At 44.0% G+C, this 22,908-nt stretch overlaps 1 protein-coding gene and 1 long non-coding RNA gene across 2 annotated transcripts in view; one reads left to right on the forward strand and one right to left on the reverse strand.

Annotated features, from left to right (window-relative positions):
• Positions 1 to 16,431: 16,431 nt before the first annotated feature.
• Positions 16,432 to 22,908, forward strand: part of LOC125941373 (uncharacterized) — a 61,504-nt gene continuing 55,027 nt past the window's right edge. The window contains exons 1-2 of the long non-coding RNA XR_007464208.1: positions 16,432 to 16,565; positions 16,839 to 16,954. This is a non-coding gene — a long non-coding RNA (uncharacterized LOC125941373). The remainder of the gene's footprint in view (positions 16,566 to 16,838; positions 16,955 to 22,908) is intronic.
• LOC119436540 (putative aminopeptidase-2) overlaps positions 16,927 to 22,908 on the reverse strand; it is a 168,940-nt gene continuing 162,958 nt past the window's right edge. The window contains exons 51-55 of the mRNA XM_049658436.1: positions 22,770 to 22,871; positions 22,518 to 22,688; positions 20,701 to 20,841; positions 20,533 to 20,614; positions 16,927 to 20,435 (exon numbers count right to left, since the gene is read on the reverse strand). Coding sequence (XP_049514393.1) covers positions 20,289 to 20,435; positions 20,533 to 20,614; positions 20,701 to 20,841; positions 22,518 to 22,688; positions 22,770 to 22,871 — 643 coding nt within the window. The 3' untranslated portion in view covers positions 16,927 to 20,288. The remainder of the gene's footprint in view (positions 20,436 to 20,532; positions 20,615 to 20,700; positions 20,842 to 22,517; positions 22,689 to 22,769; positions 22,872 to 22,908) is intronic.

Genomic DNA, 22,908 nt, shown 5'->3' on the forward strand with positions numbered 1-22,908 from the left:
AATAGTAAAAAGTGCGAAATGTCGCAGAAAGTTTGCTAGTTTCAACCAATATTATTTCAAATAAACGTGTTTTTAATAAAAATGATGGTGCAAAACACAAATGCCAACACCACCCGAAAGCGATGCAAATGCTATGAACACGCGTTGTGAACAAAAGATCTTTATGGCCCGAAATGACAAGGAAAATGCGGCGATGCGCATGCCTCTCCACTGCCGTTCCATGGGCTCTATTCTGGACATGCATGGCGGCTGCACGGCCGCCATTATCCGCCATCTTGGCTGTCTCATTGGCTGTCCAGAGGTCACGTGTTTTGAAATTTGTGCCGGGAAACGGAAGTTTTGCAAAATGCTATTTTGCGTTTTCGTCAGAATGACGAAACGTGACGTGGAGCTGCAAATTTTATCGACTAATACTTTTGTGTGGTCCTTGGCACCTATATTGCGGCTTTAGCGCTTTAAAAAGAAAGTGTACGGTAGCGTGCAGAAGCCCGTGGAATGCATCTGCAATTTCGCGAATATGTGGTGGCGTTCCACGATAGCCGGCATGTCAGTTGTTGATTGGCTGAAAGAATATCCCGTGAAGAGCGTCACAGGAAGGGCCGTTTCGTAAACGTCAATTTGACGTTGCGTGACGTTGCGCTGGGCCGCCATTGCACAGATTTTCCGCCATAATTTGTGGTGCGACGAGCCACGCGAATTATGGTAATGAGCGGCCATATGCAGTGTCAGTCGAGAGGCACGCGTATCGCCGCATTTTCCCTGTCATTTGGGGCCATGAAAATCTTTTGTTCACAACGCGTGCTCATAGCATTTGCATCGCTCTCGGGTGGTGTTGGCATTTGTGTTTTGAACCATCATTTCTATTAAAAACACGTTTATTTGAAATAATATTGCTTGAAACTAGCAAACTTTCTGCGACATTTCGCACTTTTCACTATTGTGTTTGTATTGTAATCAATATTAATGACTTTTCGCGTCATCAAAGGCTATGACAACGGTGACTTTTTAATTTACAAAAAGAAATGTATGCAAGACGGCGCCTTGAAGTTTCCTCTCGCGGTGCGAGTAAGCAGCGAAGTGCACAAGAGATGGCAGTGCCGGCGTTTGCGTCGCTCAAGCGGATACCTGTGGCGCGCGCAACGCTATCGATGATATCCGGCCGCTTCTCAGCCAGACGAGTCGGGCTGAGTCACTTGCGGATCACGAGATAGCGATAACGCGGCCTAGAGCGGGCGCTGTTCATCACTGGCAGGTCGCGTATATTGTCTCAAGGTAGAAAGCAAGCGCGTGGGCGCCAATATACGATGACTCATTCCGTTTCCCGAGGACACGCATCCTAGCTAATGAAGCAGACGACAGCCTGCGCGCTTGCAGACGACGGAAGCGAGAAACGATTTTGATGGAATAAACGTACGCTTTGAGCTAGCTGCTTTATTTTTACTGGGGAGGAAAACTGTTTTGCTTTATCAACCACGCTAGGTTCAATGCCTACATTACAGTTTCTTAGGCGCAACGTCACATTTGCGTCACGTTACGAAAGCGAAACGGGGCTATCGGCGCCATTTTGTAAGCGTCGCGCCTACGTCACGCCTCGAAGAAAATGGCGGAATGTCCAGCGTCGGTGACAACAGACAACGGATAGAAGCATCGACAACGTTCGAGAATCTTCCGATACATGCAGGCGCGTCCTGCGCCGAGCGATAACGTTAAACATTTCCTAGCCGATGAAAAGTGGTCACCAGTGAAAGATAAAAAAGTACACGTGTCAATATATATGTATATAACCCTCCACATAGAAATCCTATGCTATACACGAAGTTACTCGGCGCTAGAGCGCCAACGCGAACGCTTAAAGCGCACGGCATTGCTAAGCGTGCATTCACTCTGCGAAAGGTCGTCTGCTACGCTCAAGCGGTGTAGGCGGCGCCACAGTCGAGAAAGGAGCGCGCAAGAGAGGACAAACGAGAAGGAGTGAAGGCGGAGGAGGAGAGTGTCGCTACTTTTTATATAGAGGGGCTTTAGCATGGTCGGGAAGCGACTTTACGGCAATGCCTCCTAAGGCATTGACCCGTAAAACGAGCAATGGCAGGAAATTGTGGGGCGCGCCGTCTGCTAGCAGCTTCCTGTTCGACGGACGACGCGGCGGCATCGGCGGCATGCCGGGCGATATATAAGGGAAAGGGGGACAAAGCCGACAAAAACAACTACCGTCCCATAACAGTGACGTCATTGGTTTACAGGGTGGTGATGCAGATTATAAAGGACAGATTGCAGGCATGGATGGAGAGTGAGGAGGTGCTGGGGGAACTACAAAATGGGTTGCGGAAACAAAGAAGGTTAGAAGATAATCTGTTCTCATTGACGCAGTGTATTGAAATAGCAGAAAAGGAACACAGGCCCCTGTGGCTCGCATTTCTGGATATCAAGGGAGCCTATGACAGTGTAATCCAAAAGGATTTGTGGGACATACTGGGCACTCTAGATGTGGAAGATGGAGTAAGTAATCTTTTAAAAGATATCTATAAAAGTAACGAAGTGCTTATAAAATGGGAAAACAAGGTATCTGGGCCTATAGAGATACAGCAGGGGCTTAGGCAGGGGTACCTTCTGTCACCTCTGTTGTTCACGCTATATTTACAAGGATTAGAGAAAAAATTAGAGAGGAGCGGACTTGGCTTCAACCTTTCCTATTTCAAGCAAGGAGAATGGATTAAACAGTAATTACCAGGACTGATGTACGCGGATGACATTGTACTTATGGCTGACAGCAAGGAAGACTTGCAGAGATTAATGGACATCTGTGGTAAAGAGGGAGATAGCTTAGGTTTGAAGTTTAGTAAATAAAAATCGGCAGCCATGATTTTTAATGATAATCAGGGCAGCGAGCATAGGATACAGGAGGTTACGCTGGAGGTGATGGATAAGTACAAATATCTTGAAGTGTGGATAAACAATGGGGTTGAGTACCTAACGGAACATGAAAAATATCTAACGGCTAAAGGTAACAGAAATGCAGCTGTGATGAAAAATGGGGCACTGTGGAATTACAATAGGTACGAAGTGGTGACAGGGATTTGGAAAGGGGTGATGGTCCCTAGTTTGACTTTCGGCAATGCGGTCCTATGCATGATATCAGAGGTTCGAGCAAGGTTGGAAGTTAAGCAGCGAGGGGTAGGTAGACTTGCTCTGGGGGCACACGGAAATGCACCAAATCAGGGGGTACAGGGTGACATGGGATGGACGTCATTTGAGGGCAGGGAAGCCAGCAGCAAGATAGAATTTGAGGAGCGATTAAGAGAAATGGCAGAAAAGCGGTGGGCAAGGAGAGTTTTCAGTTATTTGTACATGAGGAATGTTGACACAAAATGGAGGAAGCTGACCAGAAAATTGTCAATCAAATAGTTGGACTGCAGGAGGGGTGCAAACCAGGAAACAGCGGTTAAGAAAAAGGTTAAGGAAACAGAGAGGGGTCTGTGGAAAACAGGGATGCAGACGAAATCAGCACTGGGAACATACCGAACTTTCAAGCAAGAAATTGCCAAAGAAAATATCTATGATAATTCTATGGGAAGCTCTTTGTTGTTTGAAGCCAGGACGGGAGTATTGCGGACTAAGATGTACCGAGTCAAGTACCAAGGTATATACACGTTGTGCGGTGCGTGTGGAGAAGAGGAAACGGCTGAACGCCTCATACTTTTCTGTAAAGGGCTTAACCCTACAATTTAATGCAAAGCAACGGGGCTGATTTTTTCAAAGCATTGGGGTTTAGGGACAGTGAAAGCAAAATAGACTTTAAGCGGGTAGAAATAACCAAACGGAGGTTATCTGATTGGTGGCTAAAATCAAGGCAGGGGTGAAATTTCACCCACCACAAAATACAAAATATGTTAATAGTCATGGCTAGGTGGCGTATGCCACCACTCGATATAAAGGGTTCAGTCTCATCCATCCATCCATCATTCCATCTGGCGCACGTGTTTTTCTACGCGGCTTCAACTGTCAGTCGTGCGAAGCTTTCCGTCCGTTTTGTCGACCATAAATGTCGTACCATTCATGCAGCTGATTTCTAGGTTTCAGTTCACTCTGGTCGTGACGATGACAAGCCAAGAAAGGCAAGGTTACGCTTTTATTTGTAAACGAAGTCTGGTTTTCGTTTCGGCGGCCTTTTTTGTTTTTGCCAGGTTTAGCGCTACGACATTTGCCGCTGCTGGACGCACCGTCACTGACTGCTCTGCCTGCGAGTCAGTCAGACAGATAAAAAAGCTCTCTTTATCCGATAATTTGTCAAGCGTATAGAAGCATTACTTAGAAAATCGGGTGCTGAGGCGATGGCTGTAGTAACTTGGTAAATACTGCCCTGTGATCGTCGCTGCAACCGATATCGTCAGTAACGGCGCAGATAGCGTAATTAGAAAATGAAATGCTGAAAATGTTTGAAAACTGCACGCTGTCAACGGCATTTCTTGGTCGAAACTCGAGGTTCATTTCAAGTTGTACGTAGTTAGAAGTTTTCGCTTTTTTGTCAACAATATGGAGAAATGGCCGTATTACCGACATATTAATTACGGCTGCGGATTACCTCTATCTGTGTTCGAGGAACTGTATAAGGTGGGCTGGTTGGTTACGAGTATTAGACAGTTTTAGTTTAGCGTTAGCGTAATAGCGGGGTTACGGGAAATAGCGTTACCGTTCCGCAAACGAACTTTGCAGAAAGAGAGTTTTAGTATAGCGTGATAGCGTAGTTTACGTGCGGGACGCTATTCCATTACGCTTTGAATTTCGCATACATAGGGCACCTAAGATATGTTTGTGTGCGTCCGGAAAGTGCGAGAGGCAGCGCAATGGAAGCCAGGAGCGCGTTGTATTTTTACTTGCCATGTCCGCCGATCTGCAGCGAAACAGACAAGCAGTACAAGCTGTCTAACATAGCCTCCGAAACCCTCCAATCTCAGAGGCCATATGCCGTCGTCGCGCCTATCTCCCAACTTTAGCGACAGATGGCGCTCGGATCTCAAAAAAAATTTCTCTCGTTAGGCTTAGGCGCGTTCGAAACGAGAAGCGATCTCGAAAATTCCTCAAGATTAGCCATAACACTCTCTCGGCGAAGCGACATGAGACTAAGCAAAAGCCGTTTACGCAGTCATTTGCTACGAACGAAGTGAATTCTACAAAAACAACGCCAAATTCAGTTCGAAGCGGGCGGCCGGGACCGCCGCCATGTTTTACGTACACTACGTAAACACGCTAATACGGTAACGTTAACTCTGAGAAATAGCGTGCGCACGGTAAACGGTATGGGTCGGTTAGCGTTCTGCGCATGCGCACTTCGATCCCGCTATTCCGGTACGCCCGCTATTCCGGTAACCACGCTAAACTAAAACTGTCTATTATGTATGTATCTCGCTGCGTCCCGTTTAAATTTGTGCCGTAAAACCATGTTTCATATGTGTATGCGAGTACTGAAATAGTTATTGTTGCTTGAGTCAATGTTAGAGGAAGAAATATCTTGGGGAATCATTCCGTGTTCAGGATGCTGCGCTTCCTCGAACCGGAAACAGCGAGCAGAATCCCTCGCTCTTTTACGGGTCACCCGTAAAATATGGCAAGAGGTAAAATAGCGAGGGATTCTGGGATGCGCCGTCTGCTAGCTGTTTCCGGTTCGAGTTAGCCCAGCCGCCGCCACCGCTTCGCCGTTGAAGTCCATTGATGCGATGGCAGTGCGTTCTTCTTTCTTGGGTTTTATGTGCTAAAACCAGTTCTGATCCTATGGTACGCCGTAGTGGAGGGCTCCGCATTAATTATGACCGCCTGTGGTTCTTTAACATGCACTACAACGCAAGCACACGAGCGTTTTCGCATTTCGCCTCTATCGAAATGCGGCCGCCGCGGCCGGGATTCGATACCGCGAGCTCGTGCTCAGCGGCACTGAGGCAAAACTATCGTCGGCTATTCATCCGTTGGTTGCTCAAATTCAAGCGTTAAATGTGAACGCATGTAACAACTGCCTTGGAGCAACCCTTGCTGAGTCAGCTGTGCGCAAGCATCAAAGGAATGGCTGCCACTTCCAAAACTGTAACAAGGCAGAGACCATCCGTGAACAAAAAGAAAATGAACGTACTGTGCCACTTATCAGGCGGCGATTAGCTGTGTAAGGGCCGACACGGAATAATTCCCCAAGGTATTTCTTTCTCTAACATTGACTCAGGCAACCAGAACTATTTCAGTACTCACATGCACATATATAGAGGTACTATGAAACGAGGTTTTACAGCGCGAATTTAAGCGGGACACAGCGAGATAAATACATAATACTCGTAACCAACTAGCCCACCTTAGCTCCTTCAGCACAGATAGAGATAATGTGCAGCCGTAATATAACGGCGATACGGCCATTGCTGACAACAAAGTGAGAACGTCTAACTACGTACCACTTCAAATGAACCTAGAGTTTCGACCGAGAAATGCCGTTGACAGCACGCAAAGTTATCATTTTCAGGGTTGGTTGCGCCGTTATACCGACGATATCGGCTTTGAGCTACGATCACAGAGCAGCATGCACCGCTGTAGCCATCGCCTCAGCACCTGATTTTCTAAGTAATGCTTCTTTACGCTTAATAAATTATCGGATAACGATAACTTAACTTTTTCACCTGTCTGACGTCCACAGGCAGAGCAGTCAGTGACGGTGTGTCCAAGCAACGGTAAGTGTCGTAGAGCTAAACCTCGCAGAAACAAAAAAGGCCGCCGAAACGAAAACCAGAATTCCCTTATGAATAAAAGCGTATCCTTGCCTTTCTTGGCTCGTCATCATCGCGCCCAGAGTGAACTGAAACCTATAAATCAGCTGCATGAATGGTACGACATTTATGGTCGACAAAGCGGACGGAAAGCGTCGCACGACTGACAGCTGAAACCGCGCAGAAAAACACGTGCGCCGGGCATGCCGCCGATGCCGCCGCCTCGTCCGTCGAACCGGAAGCTGCTAGCAGACGGCGCGCCCCACAATCCGCCTTTTTCACGGCCCGACGGCGCATGCGCCCTGCCCTGGCGGATTAGTCGCGAAACGTTTTGGAAGGGTCGCGCGCGCGGCCGTGCGGCCCCATCTCGGGGAAACGGCCCCCGAAAAAAAAAAAAAAAAAAAGCGCTCGGACGCGCGCTCCTGACAACTCGTGCCGTGTACCGCGTTGAAACTCCACTGGTAGCTCGACGTCAGTGCAGTACTGAAAGTGTGCGTAGCGTAAGACTGACTTTGGTACTGCGACGGGCTTTCTTGTCGACGGCACCGATAAAATCACCGTGCCTATACCATCGTTCAACCGAAACCCGCGCGATAGGTCGTCGAACCGATAACGCGATAGCCGCAACGCCTTCGTTGGTATATATAAATAATCGCGCTCAAAGTAAGTCAAAACATGCCTACGAAGTTGAAAGGTTGAATGCGCAAGGCTTCGACTCTCTCAAGCCGTGCACATGAAGTTTGAGCCAATGTTGATCCTGTTCATCGAAGGTTAGGCCTGGCTCCGTCGAGTTCGTACACCCGCTACCGGCGGACCTGTACTTTTGAAAAGTAAGCAAGTTAGGACGAAGGAAACTGCTTTTATAGTTCAGTTCTGGCCTTAGCGATTTGAAATAAACTACTCTTCCCTTCGCACGGCACGTACACAATAATCTGCAAGCGGCGACACAGCGCTGTGCCCAACGGCTGTGCCAACATCTGTAGGTCACCGTTCCCGTAGGCTGCCGCTTGTATTCGCAACGTAGATGGGTCGGTTTGTACGTGTTGGTATGCTCACGCATTTCTTAATTCCTGAGATGTACTGTTTATCTCTGTGTCAAACGCGAAACAAGAGACGGTACATTCGGTACAGCAGCATAAGCATGCAGCCGCCTCGCTCATTTATATACCAACGACATGTCAGCAATGGCATCCGCGTTTTTGCGGGAGAACAACACGGCCTTTAAATTAGCGCTTATGTGAGCACATTTTTGTCTAATAATGCTTTATGACACGCGCAAACTAAGTATGATGAAGTTAAAGAAAAGCGAGAATCAGTAATAAATTAACAACCCGACATTTGTAACTGGATCACAGTCGCCGTTGAGTAGCTTAGGCGCTCATACTGACTCGTCTCACGGTGGAATAACGCGGCTCATATGAGCAGGTATGTGTGTTTTATTCGACATTTTGACATTTTTTTTTTCATATGAGCGATGCACATTTTCCCAATTTTTGACGCTAACAACGATCTGTGGCTGTAGATGTCGATGTAAACAAGCGCACCGCTTTGCTAAATCCGACGCGGAAGGCTGCGCGCTCGAAAACTTCTTATTTATGCAAAATGTCTAAAGAATGTGCAAAAAGAATTGAAAGAAAAGCGAGGTGCAAGTCCAGGAGTCAGCGACAACAGCCAAAGTAGCCGCGCCGGCAGAGGGTACTCAGCGTACCTTTATAGGCCACACTATATATAAACAAAACAGCGCTATCACGCCTGCTCACCCTATATATATATAGTTGGTGAGAGCTACATGGCTTCCAGGAACGTCATGCTGCCCCGCAGAAGCCATTAATAATTATTCGCGATCCACGAAATGCACAACCGATGCGCACTCATCAAGGGCGCAGGTTCACAAATCAACCGGCGAAAGCCCCGGCACCCTACCACGGCTGCCTGGCGGCCGTGCCCTACCAAAACGTTTCCGGTGGCGTGCGGCAGAGGGCAGCACAGGAAAATGAAGAAGGCGGATTATAGTGCCTAGAATCATCATCATCATCAACCTATATTTATGTCCACTGCAGGACGAAGGCCTCTCCCTGCGATCTCCAATTACCCCTGTCTTGCGCTAGCGTATTCCAACTTGCGCCTGCGAATTTCCTAACCTCATCATCCCACCTGACTTTCTGCCGTCCTCGACTGCGCTTCCCTTCTCTTGGTATCCATTCTGTAACCCTAATGGTCCACCGGTTATCCATCCTACGCATTACATGGCCTGCCCAGCTCCATTTCTTCCGCTTAATGTCAACTAGAATATCGTCTACCCCCGTTTGTTCTCTGATCCACACCGCTCTCTTCCTGTCTCTTAACGTTACTCCTAAGATTTTTCGTTCCATTGCTCTTTGTGCGGTCCTTAACTTGTTCTCGAGCTTCTTTGTTAACCTCCAAGTTTCTGCCCCGTATGTTAGCACCGGTAGAATGCAATGATTGTACACTTTTCTTTTCAACGACAGTGGTAAGCTCCCAGTCAGGATTTGGCAATGCCTGCCGTATGCACTCCAACCTAATTTTATTCTTCTGTAAATTTCTTTCTCATGATCAGGGTCCCCTGTGAGTAATTGACCTAGATAAACATATTCCTTTACAGATTCTAGAGGCTGACTGGCGATCCTGAATTCTTGTTCGCTTGCCAGGCTATTGAACATTATCTTTGTCTTCTGCATATTCATCTTCAACCCAATTCTTGCACTTTCTCGCCTAGAATATGTAAGTATATTCTAGGCACTGTACCACAATTCCCTGCGATTGCTCGTTTTACGACTCACTTATTGCTAGTAGGTACAGCGGGGGCGTGGCACTGCGGGTCACGTGACTTCCGCTTAACACACGTTGTCATGGCAATCGTGGAGCTCCTAGGTGCCTAGGGACATAATCGCTTAGGGACTTTTGAGCACTTTTGAGGCACTGGTCTCCGCTGAGCGTGGCTCTTTTATCTCCGGAACCGGGCGCAGCGACCATGCCGAGCCTCGTGTGTAGGGAGCGAATCGTTTAGGGCGCGTTGAATGTCTGGCGGTGTCTGGCCCACGCCGGCCGCGCTTTATTATTGTAGCGTTTGTTCTAGTGGCGGAAATCCTTGCAGTAGTGGTGGTGTGGCATGACGGCTTTTGATCTCGGTGAACTGTGGTGGTATAAACAAGCGGATACTGCTCGCGTTTGAGCCCCGGTGCCACGGCGGAAGCCGCGGTGCCGGGCACCGATGCGAAGCGGCGGTCGTTGGGGTGTTGCGGAGTGCAGCGTAGCAACACCCCAAATAAAAATACTGCTCCAGTCAGGTAGATCTACTGCTTCCTCCCTGATAGTGAGATGGATCATCAAAACAGTGATGCGATTATTAAGGAATACCATCGTTCCTCACTCGCACCCGCTTGTCCTCGCGCATGCGCTACTAACACGGAGACTTAGCAAGAACAGCGCTTTGTCCTGTGTTCTTGCTAAGCATCCGTTTTAGTGGCGCTTTTTCTATCACGCGATTATTTATCACCGGTCTATTATATCACCTGGAAATTCAACTGCTTATCTTTTTATCTCAATCCGCGCTTCCGCCGTGTGCGCGCGTGCAAGTCGCATGCATCTCAGCGCAGGGTATTTTGACTGATGTATCAAGCGAGCGCACTACAAGCCATGTGTGCATTGTTTGTTTGACTCTTACGATCATCATAATATTACGTTTTCAGCGACTTCATGATCCAAGCATGTCGCTGCCGCTTCGTTTTGGGGTACGCCTGAAAAACCATGCTGGGCTCGACCGAATACGTCCGGCACTGCCACACCGAGCAGTAAACGATGCTGTTAAGAGTGGGCAAGTAAATTGCTGCCTTTAACGCGTTATCTAAAAACCTACAATCAAGGCTTCAGTCGCCCAGCCAGAGAGCTGCATTGACTGTGGCAAGGCCAGCAAAGGTGAAGAAGACGCAAACGGAGTCACGTGATGTCACTTTCTACGTCACAGCGATGGCAGCGCCGGTCTCTCCAATGGTGGCCCTCGGGGCCAATATAGGCTCTTCGGACTATTTCGGCGTGCATCTTTAATTTCCCACGAAAACATACGATGTTATTTAGAATAACGGCGAGTTGGGAAAATTGTTTAAGGTTCATGATTAGCAGCAGCGCAAAGGACAAGGACGAAGCGAGACGACAAACACGGCGCTGAATGCGATTTCCTACATTCGTGCTGTTTCACATAACCTGAAAAAGGTGGGACATAAAGCTGGCGCTCCCGAGAAGCTCGCCAAACTGTACTGGATAGTATATATACAGTACATCAACGTTATAACAAAATGGGGCATAACAAATAGTTATAACGAAATAATATTATCTGCCGTTGAAATTCCCATAGAAACCAATGGATTACAGCGACGAGCATTGCATAAAATCAGAGGTTTTCAACGCTCCGGCAGCACTATATAACGGATCGATTTTTTTTTTCACGCTTAGTATATTTGCTTCTCGAAGCTGATTTTTTTTGGGTAAGTTAAAAAAATATGCTGTAAATGATAAATGCATGACATTTCATATACAATGCATCTTTATAGCGTCGCAAGAAAATGAATGCAGGTGTACTTTATAAAGTACGCTTGGCCTATGTGTATGTTGGAAGGGGTTGCTTGTTCTCAAAGCCCAAAGTAAGCTTTTTACCTACATTTAGGCTAAATATTTTTTGTTGGCTGCAGAAATTTGAGGAACGGTTGCGTGTATAAAGAGAGAATAGCGATGAAATCAAAATTGGTATTTTGTCTCCCGGTTGCTTTCTTGTCGCCGACAAAAATGACAATTCTCTTGTTTTCACATTCAATACATAGCAAACAATGTTACAGTAAATTTAGAAAAAGAAAAAAAACAAAGGATGTAGATATTTTATGAAGATTTCTTTTATAATAGTAGTCATTTATGCACGATTTTATACAGATTGCAAAGTAAGTGGGGGAAAACATACAAAACAAACACGATGTATAATTGTATATTCCTCTTGCAAACGCGATGATCTATGTAATAAAAGTAGGCCAACCCGAATTCAGGAACCAGAGATGGGCACCGAACCATGATAGGTCAGACACTTGTAAGAAAAATGTCACCGACAAAAATCATGCAACAAGAACATAAGGCAAGAATTAAATTAACTGTTCTCGCAAGAATTTTGAACGATGCATGGTTTGCTGTTGTACGCCTGCATCCATCATGGAATATCACGTTTTTATCTGTATCGATTTATTAGCACAGCGTGAGCGAAAGAACACCAAATCCCTTCCGCTTGTTACCTGCCGAAGTCATATGTTACACACTAACTAGTAAAAATACCTCAAAAACAAAGAATATACAATATAGACCACTTATAACGTAACCGCTTATAGTGCAGGACCGGATATAGTGCAGTCTTTTCAGACTCCCGCTAATTTCCCCATAGCACTCCATGCATGTATACACGTATCGCTTATAGTGCAGTTGCGGGAAACGAAATACCGGTTACAGTGCGGCTGCCTGGGAGTACGGAAGTCAGCGGAGACGGCGAACGCTCCCCTCAAACGGGCGCCTCAAGGAGTGCTCGAGGAAGAAAGAGAGACGAAGTGGAGGAGAAGGGCACGTGGTGCGAACGAACAGCCAGTGAGGCTGAAACCAGAATCTTGTGTGCGAGTCGTGAAATATCACGGCGCGCATAGCGAGCGAACTGCCAACGCCGGCCAACGCTCGCTTCGCGATAACGGCAGTAAACGAAACTTCAGGGAGCGGGCGGCGCCGGCATGGCACGGCGAAGGGCGCACACGGAGACCGTGGTAACCGTGGAATGTGATCGAGGGAGGAGGGCGGCAGGGAAGCAGATTTCGCCTCGACAACTGCGCCGCTTCGGTGGCTCCCCTCGCCCTCGCCTCGTAGCTCTCTCACTTTCGACTGTCACCGTGCGCGCCCGCCGCCGTGCAGGCGCCGCCGCTCCAGCCGGCCCGGCGCCAGCTCTCTGAAGTTTCGTTTTCTGCCGTTATCGGGAAGTGTCCGTTTGCCGGCGTGGGCAGTTTCGTTGGCCGGCCTGGGACAGCGCCGCTGCTTCCCTTTGCGCCGTAGCCGCAGCGTGCAAGGTTAACACGTGACTAAAAAGTAGAGGAAGCATAAAGGAGATAGAAGGGTTCACTGCCATTTTCTACGCGTGGCTACGGTAGCGTGGCTGAGACGTCGGCACGTACACGCATGTTCCGGCGCAACGCAGAATCGGCGACCTTGCCATTTGAGAGGGGGTGAAATTTCCGCCGCGTTGTTTTTGCTTTTTTTTTTTTTGTTCGCGCGCGACATTGAGGGGTCTCTCCTAAGCTTTTACTCTGTGGCGGTGCCGGAGCAATGCCGGTCGGAGGCGCCGCCGCTTGATTTGGTTCGAATTAACGAGATTCGACAGTAAATTGAATGCAAACGTTTTAGCCGCATTCCTCGACTGTCGCGTACGCGTGGCGGCTCGGTGCACATGTGTTGCATATGTGCGGGCCTTGAAAATTGTTGCTTTGGTTATAGTGCGGTACCGCTTATAGTGCGGATATTCGCGACTCCGGTGACTTACGTTATAAGCGGTCTACACTGTAATTGCCACTAAAATGATAATTTTGCCTTCAGAAGGCTAAGTGGGCCGGCATAATCTTTTAAAAAGAAGTTCCAAGCTATATAGTATACCTTTAAGGACCTGCATCGGGTTTTGGTCCCAGAAAGGCCCAGCATACTTTATAAATTGTACACAATAATAGCATTTGAAATATTAAAGCAAAATTCATAAACTCTCACAATGCAGTTACATTGTGAAAGACCATTAGGTATCAAAAATCAATAAAATCTGACTGGTAGCTTTTTTTGGGCCCATTTAATGGGGGTTATTAAAATACAGTCCCGTTTGCAGTATTGCCTCCTTGTACGGTGTTCTACGTTACAGCGAAGTGGGCCGGCATACGTTACAGCGTAACTTTCATACATTACACAAGCTACATAATTTCGAAGTACTTATTATTAGCTACCATGAACTGATCACACTTTGATTATTTTATTAGAGCTAAAGTACTACCCCTAATCAATCTTATACAACTTACAATTACATTAACTGTTCTTAAAAAAGTTCGTTCTGACCATGGCCTGTAGCATTTAACAATCGGTTTGTAAACCAGGACATTTATAACTTGAGAATATTCACATTTTGTTACTCCTTGTATTAGATCACAGTATGGATCGCAGCTGAAACGGACAACATACCGTAGCATTGTTTCTGAGCAATTTACCGCATTTATTTTTCACCTAGCCATATGATGTCAAGAAAGCCCAAGTGCTGAAAAAAAAAAAAATTTCCAAAAATGTACTCACTGTACATGCTGTTATGTATGCAAACTTGGAAATGTTTTATAGTGTTATTTGTCATTTATTATTTTCAAATTTGTTAGCACATCCTGTGCTTCTGTATTTGCACGCGTCTTGGCTAAAGAGTGTTGTTTTCTTGCTTATTAAACTACGCCATTGCTGTGTAGGTAACTGCTGATGTATGTCACTTTGACTATTTCTTGAGCTATATCACATGAGTGTTTACAGGTGTCGACACTACGCAAGCAGATATGCTACCTGTAATTCCAGGACGGTTGTCCGAAATAAAAATTGAAATTGAACATTTGCTCGACTCGCGATTGGCTTGTATCAACACTTCATGGACGTGCCGGCGGAGCGCTGCAAACCTCCAATTTTGTGTAACACTCGTATTGCACACCAGCGTAAATTTGTTTTTTAATGCGAAGCGCACTCTTCTCCGAGTCACGCCTGGTGTGTGTATCTCTGCGTGGGTCAATAAGCAAGCTACTACCACCATCCGCAGTCAAGGATGAGAAGTAGCTGAGACGATGGGGCAGAACTATAGTCAATGCAAGCGTCTCCTCTTTCGGTGTGCAGCCTTGACTTCACCAGCTCGACGTGCGTCGCTGTCCATCTCGTGCTTCGCCTTAATTAATACCAACGGTCGTGGGTTTGAGTGCCGTAATGAACTCTATATCGTAATTAAGCTCGTCTTTCTACCTTAATTAACTGTGCCTTAATTAACACAAACGGTCATGGGTGCGACTCCCACCAAAAGTCGTGTGTTCGAGTGGTGTAATGAACTCTATTGTAATTAAACCTGTACCTTAATTAACTTTGCCTTAATTGACGTCATCAACGGCCTCGATTGGCTCACTTGGGCTCCCTTGACTTTTTGGACCATCGTGTGGTCACGCCAACGCCGCCTAGCTACGCCGCATTTTCCACCTCATGAGCCATATAATGTGTTCGCATTATTAATTAATTAGTACTAATCAGCAACAGCTTATCAGTAGAGTGCAGCGGACAGCCAGGGCTGCTGGAGCCCTCGACTAAGGACTCCAACACCGCACTCCGGGGTAGTGCAGCAGCATTTTCGCAGCTTAGTAAATTTTTTCAATCAATCTGCTAAACGCGAGGCTATACAAACATTAAAAAAGGCATCGGTGAAAACACTTGTTCCGTTCCTAAGTTGCGAAGTTGGAAGTAGAGTTCTGAAGTTGCACAAGGACCTGAGTGCCTTTGACAACACAGAGCTGCACTCACGTAGAGCTACCTGCAGCGCTCCTGCGCTCTGGTGGGAAACCAAGGGGCGCCCGCAATATATAGTGCCTACGGAGAGTTATGCGACTGAATCTAGTTTAGTAATGTTGCTCTTGGCTGTGAAAACTACAGCACAATGAGAACTACAGCACACCCTCAGGTAACCCTTCTGCCTTATTTAAAAGGGAAAAGAAAGAAAACATTTACCAACCAAGTAGTGTGTGCTTAAGGAGAGGGACATAACATGCAAAATATCAACATTTTATAGAAAACGGACCAGCTGTTTCAGTGAGATATCGTTTTAATTTCAAATATTTAAGACACCAAAACATGACTAAAGGCTTGCCATTTGACATCAAACATGCAAACATATCGCATCAAATTCCTTTTTTCTAGCAGGAGCACATAGACAAATTTTTTATGATTGTTGACAAGACAAGAAACCTGATGCAGAGGCTGATCACAAATGAGGACATGTTGTAGCACATCTTAGTTTCCAATAAAACTACACCAACTTCAATTCAGTGCAGTTAAACATGTCATACACGAGAGACTTTGGAGAAATGACAAGTACCAACTAATGCAGTAGAAGGAACATCACAAGTGGAGTAACTTTGTAGCCTAATATAGAATTTAATCAAAGCGACTTGTTATTTTCCATTGAATGGTGCACACACTATTTAAGATAACATTTCCAGACAAGTTCAGCATTTCTTGGCAACTTCATCTACTGTTTGTACAAAAGATTAGAAAAATCATTTTAAGCCACTTTATTCACAGCTGCCACAGTTTTTGCTTTGGCACATTGAGCTGTCACGGGGATGGCAGCCTGTTTGTAGGCAGTCTTCACTGGGTACAAATAAACATAAATATTAGACTGTGTGATGTATGATCTATATGTTCACAAATAAGCTAAATGTGAGTAAACGATACATTATTCACTGCATGCCCATTTTTAGAGAGATAAGGAAGGACCCAAGTTTTACAGAAGGAGACTGCAGTGAATCCAAATTAGTGTCCCTGAACAGCAAAATCCCTTCACTGTAGTGGCGTGATCATCGCAGGTCTGCAGGAAATGGCCAAGCATTATTGAACACCACACTGCACCTAGCTTTCACTGCAATACGAACTGCATCACCATGATTATGTCTTCTCTATGCAGGAAAGCTGCCATGAATGTAATGCAAAGGGTTCACACCAGACAGTCTGTCCCATAATCACTTCTTCCCCCCAGTGGCGCATCGACGGGGGGGGATTCGGGGGTTGTAACCCCCCCCCTCCCCCCGAGGCCGACTTAACCCCCCTTTTGTTTAACCCCTTTTCTTTCCTTACGCATTTGAGTGCTGCAACTAAGATGTAAGACGCGCAATCGTCTGCACACTCGCAAAAAGCGCATTTTTTTGACAATTTCTCGTGAAGAAATCGAAATTAGTGCTGTTTAGATGGTATTGGCAAACTGTCAACCCCCCCTGGCAGAGATCCTGGGTGCACTACTGCTTCCCCCAGAGCAGATAAACAAAAATTTCAGTGGTAATGCACTACACTCTGAAATACAAGAACACTGGATGCTCCCTGCAGAACAAAAAAAAAAAAAAAAAAAAAAAAAAAAAAAAAAAAGGTGAGTTGCTATATATAAGACAAGAGTTGGAATTAATGTGCCTGTATTTTATCCAACGTGAAGTGAATATGACAATGGTGCAAGTATATGACCTATTTTTACTGTACGACGTAGGTTTTAGGCAAGCAACAAATCATTGTCTGCATCGTCTTGTTTCCTCTTGTATCTTTCACCTTCAATCTTGTTTCCCCTTGTAGATTCTAAATCTTTCAAGGTGCTTTAGATGCAAATATTAAGTTAAGCCAAGTGATAGATTAGGTTTCCAAGATGTCCAAAGCATCACTTTTAATGAGGACATAGCTTCCATAAGTCAGAAAGTTGTGTGAACGGGAGGACGGGATTGACTAAGCTGCCTTTAAAATATGGTAACAGCTCCCACGATGTATAATGCTGCGTTTATAATTGGCAAATTGTAGTCAACCATTGAAAATAAAAAAAAGTATATATTACGCTCTATTTTAACATTAATGACACTGCACTTTGGCAACCTTTATTAATTTTTTGTCCAAAAAACTTTCTGATTCTACCATCTTAAATTGCTCTGTCTGCACTACTGCATGTATTTGCTGGAGTGTGCCACACTATCTGTGCTGCTCTGTGACTCGCAGCAGGTAGCAGCATCTGCCAGAGCATGACTTGCACGACTACTGATACTTCCTGCATGTGCACCATGAAATTTCCCCATTACATCAAGGTTCGAATGTAGAATGCATGCTAGAGGCTAAAAGGATTCAAAAAGCACACACAGCATCCCTCAAGGCTAAAGTACAAGTAAGTTGTTTGACACTATTCCTATTATTTGCATGACTAACAACCTTGTCTTCCTCAGCATTTAATACTTCGAAGAGATCAACTTTTGTTGTAAGGTTTTGCAGGCTGTACATTATATAAATTTTTGTTTACTTCAAATTTCTGTTATAGAATGCATGCAGAGTCTTCATCTCATTCTGTCAGTTATAGAGGGAGTCAAAAGCTATAATCTTGCCAAGAGCAGAACTGCATGATGAAATAAGCAAAAGTAGGTGCCACATGGCCCGTGCTGAAAGACTGAAGTTAATTTGTCTCAAACAGATTAAAGGCCAGTCTGAGCTAAATAACATATGCAAGCACATTCAAGGGTGTTGGAAGTACTTGGCAGATGGGAGGGGTTAGGGCTGTCTACAGCAGCCACTTGAATTGAATTGTATTCAATTCTGGAGCTTTACATGCCGAAACCACGATTTGATTATAAGACATGATGTAGTGGGGGCTCCGGATAAATTTTGACCACCAGGGGATCTTTAACATGCCCCCAATGCACGGGACACAAGCGTTTTGCATTTTACTCCCATCGAAATGCGGCCGCCGTGGCCTCATGCTTAGCAGCGCAACACCATAGCCGCTAAACCACTGTGGCTGGTAAAACAGCCACTTGACAACTGCACTCTTTGACCACAGCGCCATGAACAATGGCGATCATTTTGCAGGCTTGGAGTGATTGTCTAGCCAACCTTCAAATGTTACAGAGCATTCAGTTTTGAAGAGCAAGTGTTATAGTACCATGTAAAGTGTATCAAGGATTGATATGGTTCCTATTTAGACTAGACATAGGGTTAACGCAATGCATTAGCATGTATTTATGAGGGTGAGTCAATATACAAGTCACAAATTTTCAGACACAAAACTACTCAAAATTTAAACTGTACACCTTTTGCTGTTAAATAATGGCACCCATGGAAAAAAAGAAAAGTCTACCACCACAGTAACTAAACTGCAGCCAGTTTACATAGCAGATATGTTACATTAGTGTAGGACAGCAGTGCTCAAATTGGCACTAACTTCAAGGATAAAGACTGAGCAGACAGAAAGTGCATAGGGAAATGCTCTCAGTGTATGGTGAAGGGTGCACAATCAAAAATGAAAGAAAGAACATCACAGACAAGGAACATCAGTGTCATCCCATGCATGTCAATATGAGACCATAGCATAGCATATGGAAGCAATTGATATGTGATGAAGGAGATGTGATGGTAGACACAGGATCTGTATAGTTTGGGTTCAATTCATGACCCAACTCCAGCACACTGATTGATTGACTCAAATAAAGTACAAGGTTTGAAAAAGTATGTTACCACTATTGATTGTGCCAAATATGACTGTAGAAGCAACCTATGAGTGTCGTTTACGACTGGCTTTAAAATACCTACACATATAATGATGGGACATGTTTCCGAATTAGGACAAAATTACGTTGAAGAGTGCCAATACATACAGCAATTTACTGGCAATTATTTCTTTCCTACCTCCATTTTGTGGCTCATATATTGACTAACCCTTGCACAGAAAGTTAACAAATGATGTTCAATGAAGAAAAGACAACAGAGTGTACCCCCAAAAGTTGAAAAAAATTGCACTAACAGAGCCCATACCTGAGCACAAGTTTTTTTTTTTATTACTTAATTATGATATGTGAAAATGATAGAACTATCCTATAAAAATACTGCAGTATAAATAGCCTTAGCATTAATGTGCCCTTTTACATATTTCTTTGTCACACAACATATTTTCACTGTGCTACTAAAAGCACCTAGGTTCAAACAGATAATCTGAATGTTTTGTCAAGCACACATATTTCATACTACAGTCAAACGACTCTGAATGCTAGGATGTACATTTTCACTTTCTCTAAAAAGCGCATTTTCAGCAATTCAGAACTGTCTTTCACAAACAACTTGAATTTAACAAATGGCAAACTATGCCTGTGATTTCAGTGAAATTTTTATGTTGTGAGAAGTCTTGGTACAAGGTAATGCACTTTAAGTATGACTTATGCACACAGTTTATAGTAAGTGTCCATAAAGGTGAAAAGGAATGTAATGTTCATGAAGTATGAAACACAAGTTGTTTACAATTTAATCGCATATATCTGGTAGTCACACAATCATGGCAGCTTGCTTTGCTTACAATACACACAATAGTGGCAACTTGAAATTCAAATGTTGTACTATATGCATATATCATGTATACTCTAAAAAATGAAACATAAGATACATTTTCTCAATAAAATACTGTATGTACATAAAACTATTTACATGACTCCTGTAAAATCACTTTGGTAAGAAAACAGTTGTTCTTTGACTCACACCTAAGCTCTCGCATGTTTCAACACTTCATCGTCACTTATATCTAAAGAACTGTACATAAAAAATTTTGTCAATCACAGTAATGTCATATGCATGCTGTTCATTCTGTTTCACTCAACAGAGTAAAGTTCAAATGGGATATTTGTTTCAAATTTTCTTGTAACAATAGATACTTGCTTAGGACAAAGTCATCAACTGCTCACAGAGCTACAGTGGTCAACTGAGCAATCCACGTAAAGACTCTGCAACTTTTGGTTCAAATTTTGATATCCATTTGATGTTGTTTTCCACATCTTGGAGGCATTCTCTCCGAGACTGCTTTGTCACATCTGTTTCAGGATGCTCCTTGAGAAACTCTTTGATCTGCAGATAAAGCAATACATGAAAATTCTGGTGCTGCACTCCTACCACTGATTATAAGCATATAACTTAGATGTAGTAACTAGCAATGGTTGGTTACCTCCTGCATCTTCTCAGGAGTGTTGAAATCACTGCAGACAACACGAAGCAATTTTCCTGGTATACGAGAATGCTTGCCAAATCTAGCAAAATGAAAACAGTGAAAGGCATCACAAGTAATTCTTTGTAATGGTCGATCAGAAGCTTGCTTTTCAGCATTGCCACTTACTTGTTGATTATGGAGTTCCAGTTTTCTCTTAAAAAGTTCCAAGCAAGATTGTGCCCCTTGGGGTTATTTACAACTGTCCCAAAAACTGTTCCAATATCTTGACCTCTTATCTTTGTTTCATCAAAAGTAAAGTTGAGGTATCTAGAATAGGCATTGAAATTGTGCAGTGAGTCATTACAATTATGTCTGACATGTTCAAAAAGGATGCTGAGAGGACTAAATAAACTGAAGTACCCTACTTGCACGAATACTTGCAAAATTTTCTTAGCACAACTACTAGCCTGAGAAAGCACTTTATGTTAAATTTATAACCATGCTGAAACTGAGTATCACTTTTTTTTTCCGCTTTCATGTGATAGAGGGGATGAGGGTCTGCTAGGGAATGAGGACACAATGAACGAACGAGGGGGTTGAAGAGCAAAGAATTAAGTTCATCAATTTAATTCACTAATGATCCACAACATCAACAGAGTGATGATGAACCAAATGTCACATATGCTGCTGAACTTCATACAGTGCTATGCAGAGTGCATCTGTTCTGCCTGTCTTGATGTGTGCCCATATGGCCTCACTTGCGCAAAGCCACTCGGTGCACACACCTCTGGCTTCATGGGGCTTTGGGGCATATCACCTCACGGTTTTTGCATAGAGAAGCGCGCCTGTGCAGGTAGCCCCATACTAGTGCCCATCAGAGACAGATTGTGCATCAAGCTATACCGAAACAATTCCAAAATGTTTTCATTTAAACTCATGGCTACAGTTATGCTATGTAAAGCTAATTAGCATTGTAATCCCAGTCAAAAAAATACCATTGGGGTTTCCAAATGATTGGCCGAAAAATGAAACTTACTTGATGCTTGTGATACTGAATCAGTCACAGAACAAGATTATTTATTTCTCATTCAGCTACAAAAGCTTACTCATGCACAAAGTTATTCATTCCAAAGAGGTATCCACCATATCATTAAATGTAACCTAACTCACATGCTATATATGCCAAGAAAATTTTGATCACTAGTGTTTAAAATAAATATACAAAATTTTATAGCAACATTTGTTTTAAGCCTAAATGCTTCTTTCCATTGATCATACAAAACTACAGGAGTTGAATTTTAATTATGCTATTATTCTATTAGTTATTTTGTTGTTTCATAGCATTACTCATTCATGTGGATTCCGACTGAGACCAATCGACATACACAGCTCATTAAGACAAACTGGCATTTAGGGTCCTGGTAAGAGCAGTTGTTATTTATAGATTCCTCTGTTTATCCCTGAATAACACCAACATGTATCTAAGCATACAACCCTTTGGCTACAAAATAGAGCCAATGGGACACCCAGTGAGGCCCCGTCATATTCCTCCTACCACAAACTGGACCCACATTGATGCTCAATTGGAACCAATTAAACACATGGTTTTGGCAAAACAAAAATGTCTAATTGTGTCCCATTGAAGAACATGACTGGACCCAATAAAATGTTTTTGACTGGGATATAAACATATAATGTTTATTTTCTGATTTGTCAGAAGTGCCAACTTAAGCTATATTCATGCACATACGATATATTACAAAGACATTTTATATGAATGGGACATGCACACTTATAAAACATGCAACTCCTACATTGTTTTTTTTCCTGACAAGAGCAAGATAATTATTGACTTTATATGTACCACAAGAGAATGAATGTTCATTTTTAACATGCTTCTATGAGGTTCTGGTTCACATTATGTTTTAAGAAGCAGAATCATAGCTATTATACATTCTAGGCTTAGCAAATTTCACATATTAAACAAAAGCTTCTGTACATACCTGGAGAGTATAACTTCATCCTGAACTTGTCCAAGACCAGTCATTATTTTAATTTTTTCAGCATGGTTAGGCTCTTGAAGGTATTTTTGAAATACTTGCTGCCATGTGGTTTCGTCACCGATTTGCCTCATGCCATAGTGAAATACAATGTTCTTGAAATTTGGTTCAAGCCTAGAGAACAAATATTCAAATAATTAAAAAAAATGTTTAGCCGTGAATTAAGCAGTATGTCTCTGGATGACCAATACTTACGATTCTCCATTCAGCCAAGTTTTGAAAGCATGACTGGCCACATGGAGACAACTTTTCTCACCGCATCTGCAAGCGACCCTGAATATAGCTGCTCTCCTTAGCCTGCAAAAGATATCAGTAAACTTAGCAAAAGAAGCAA

Source organism: Dermacentor silvarum, chromosome 1, assembly GCF_013339745.2.
Source record: "Dermacentor silvarum isolate Dsil-2018 chromosome 1, BIME_Dsil_1.4, whole genome shotgun sequence".
Classification (NCBI taxonomy): domain Eukaryota; kingdom Metazoa; phylum Arthropoda; class Arachnida; order Ixodida; family Ixodidae; genus Dermacentor; species Dermacentor silvarum.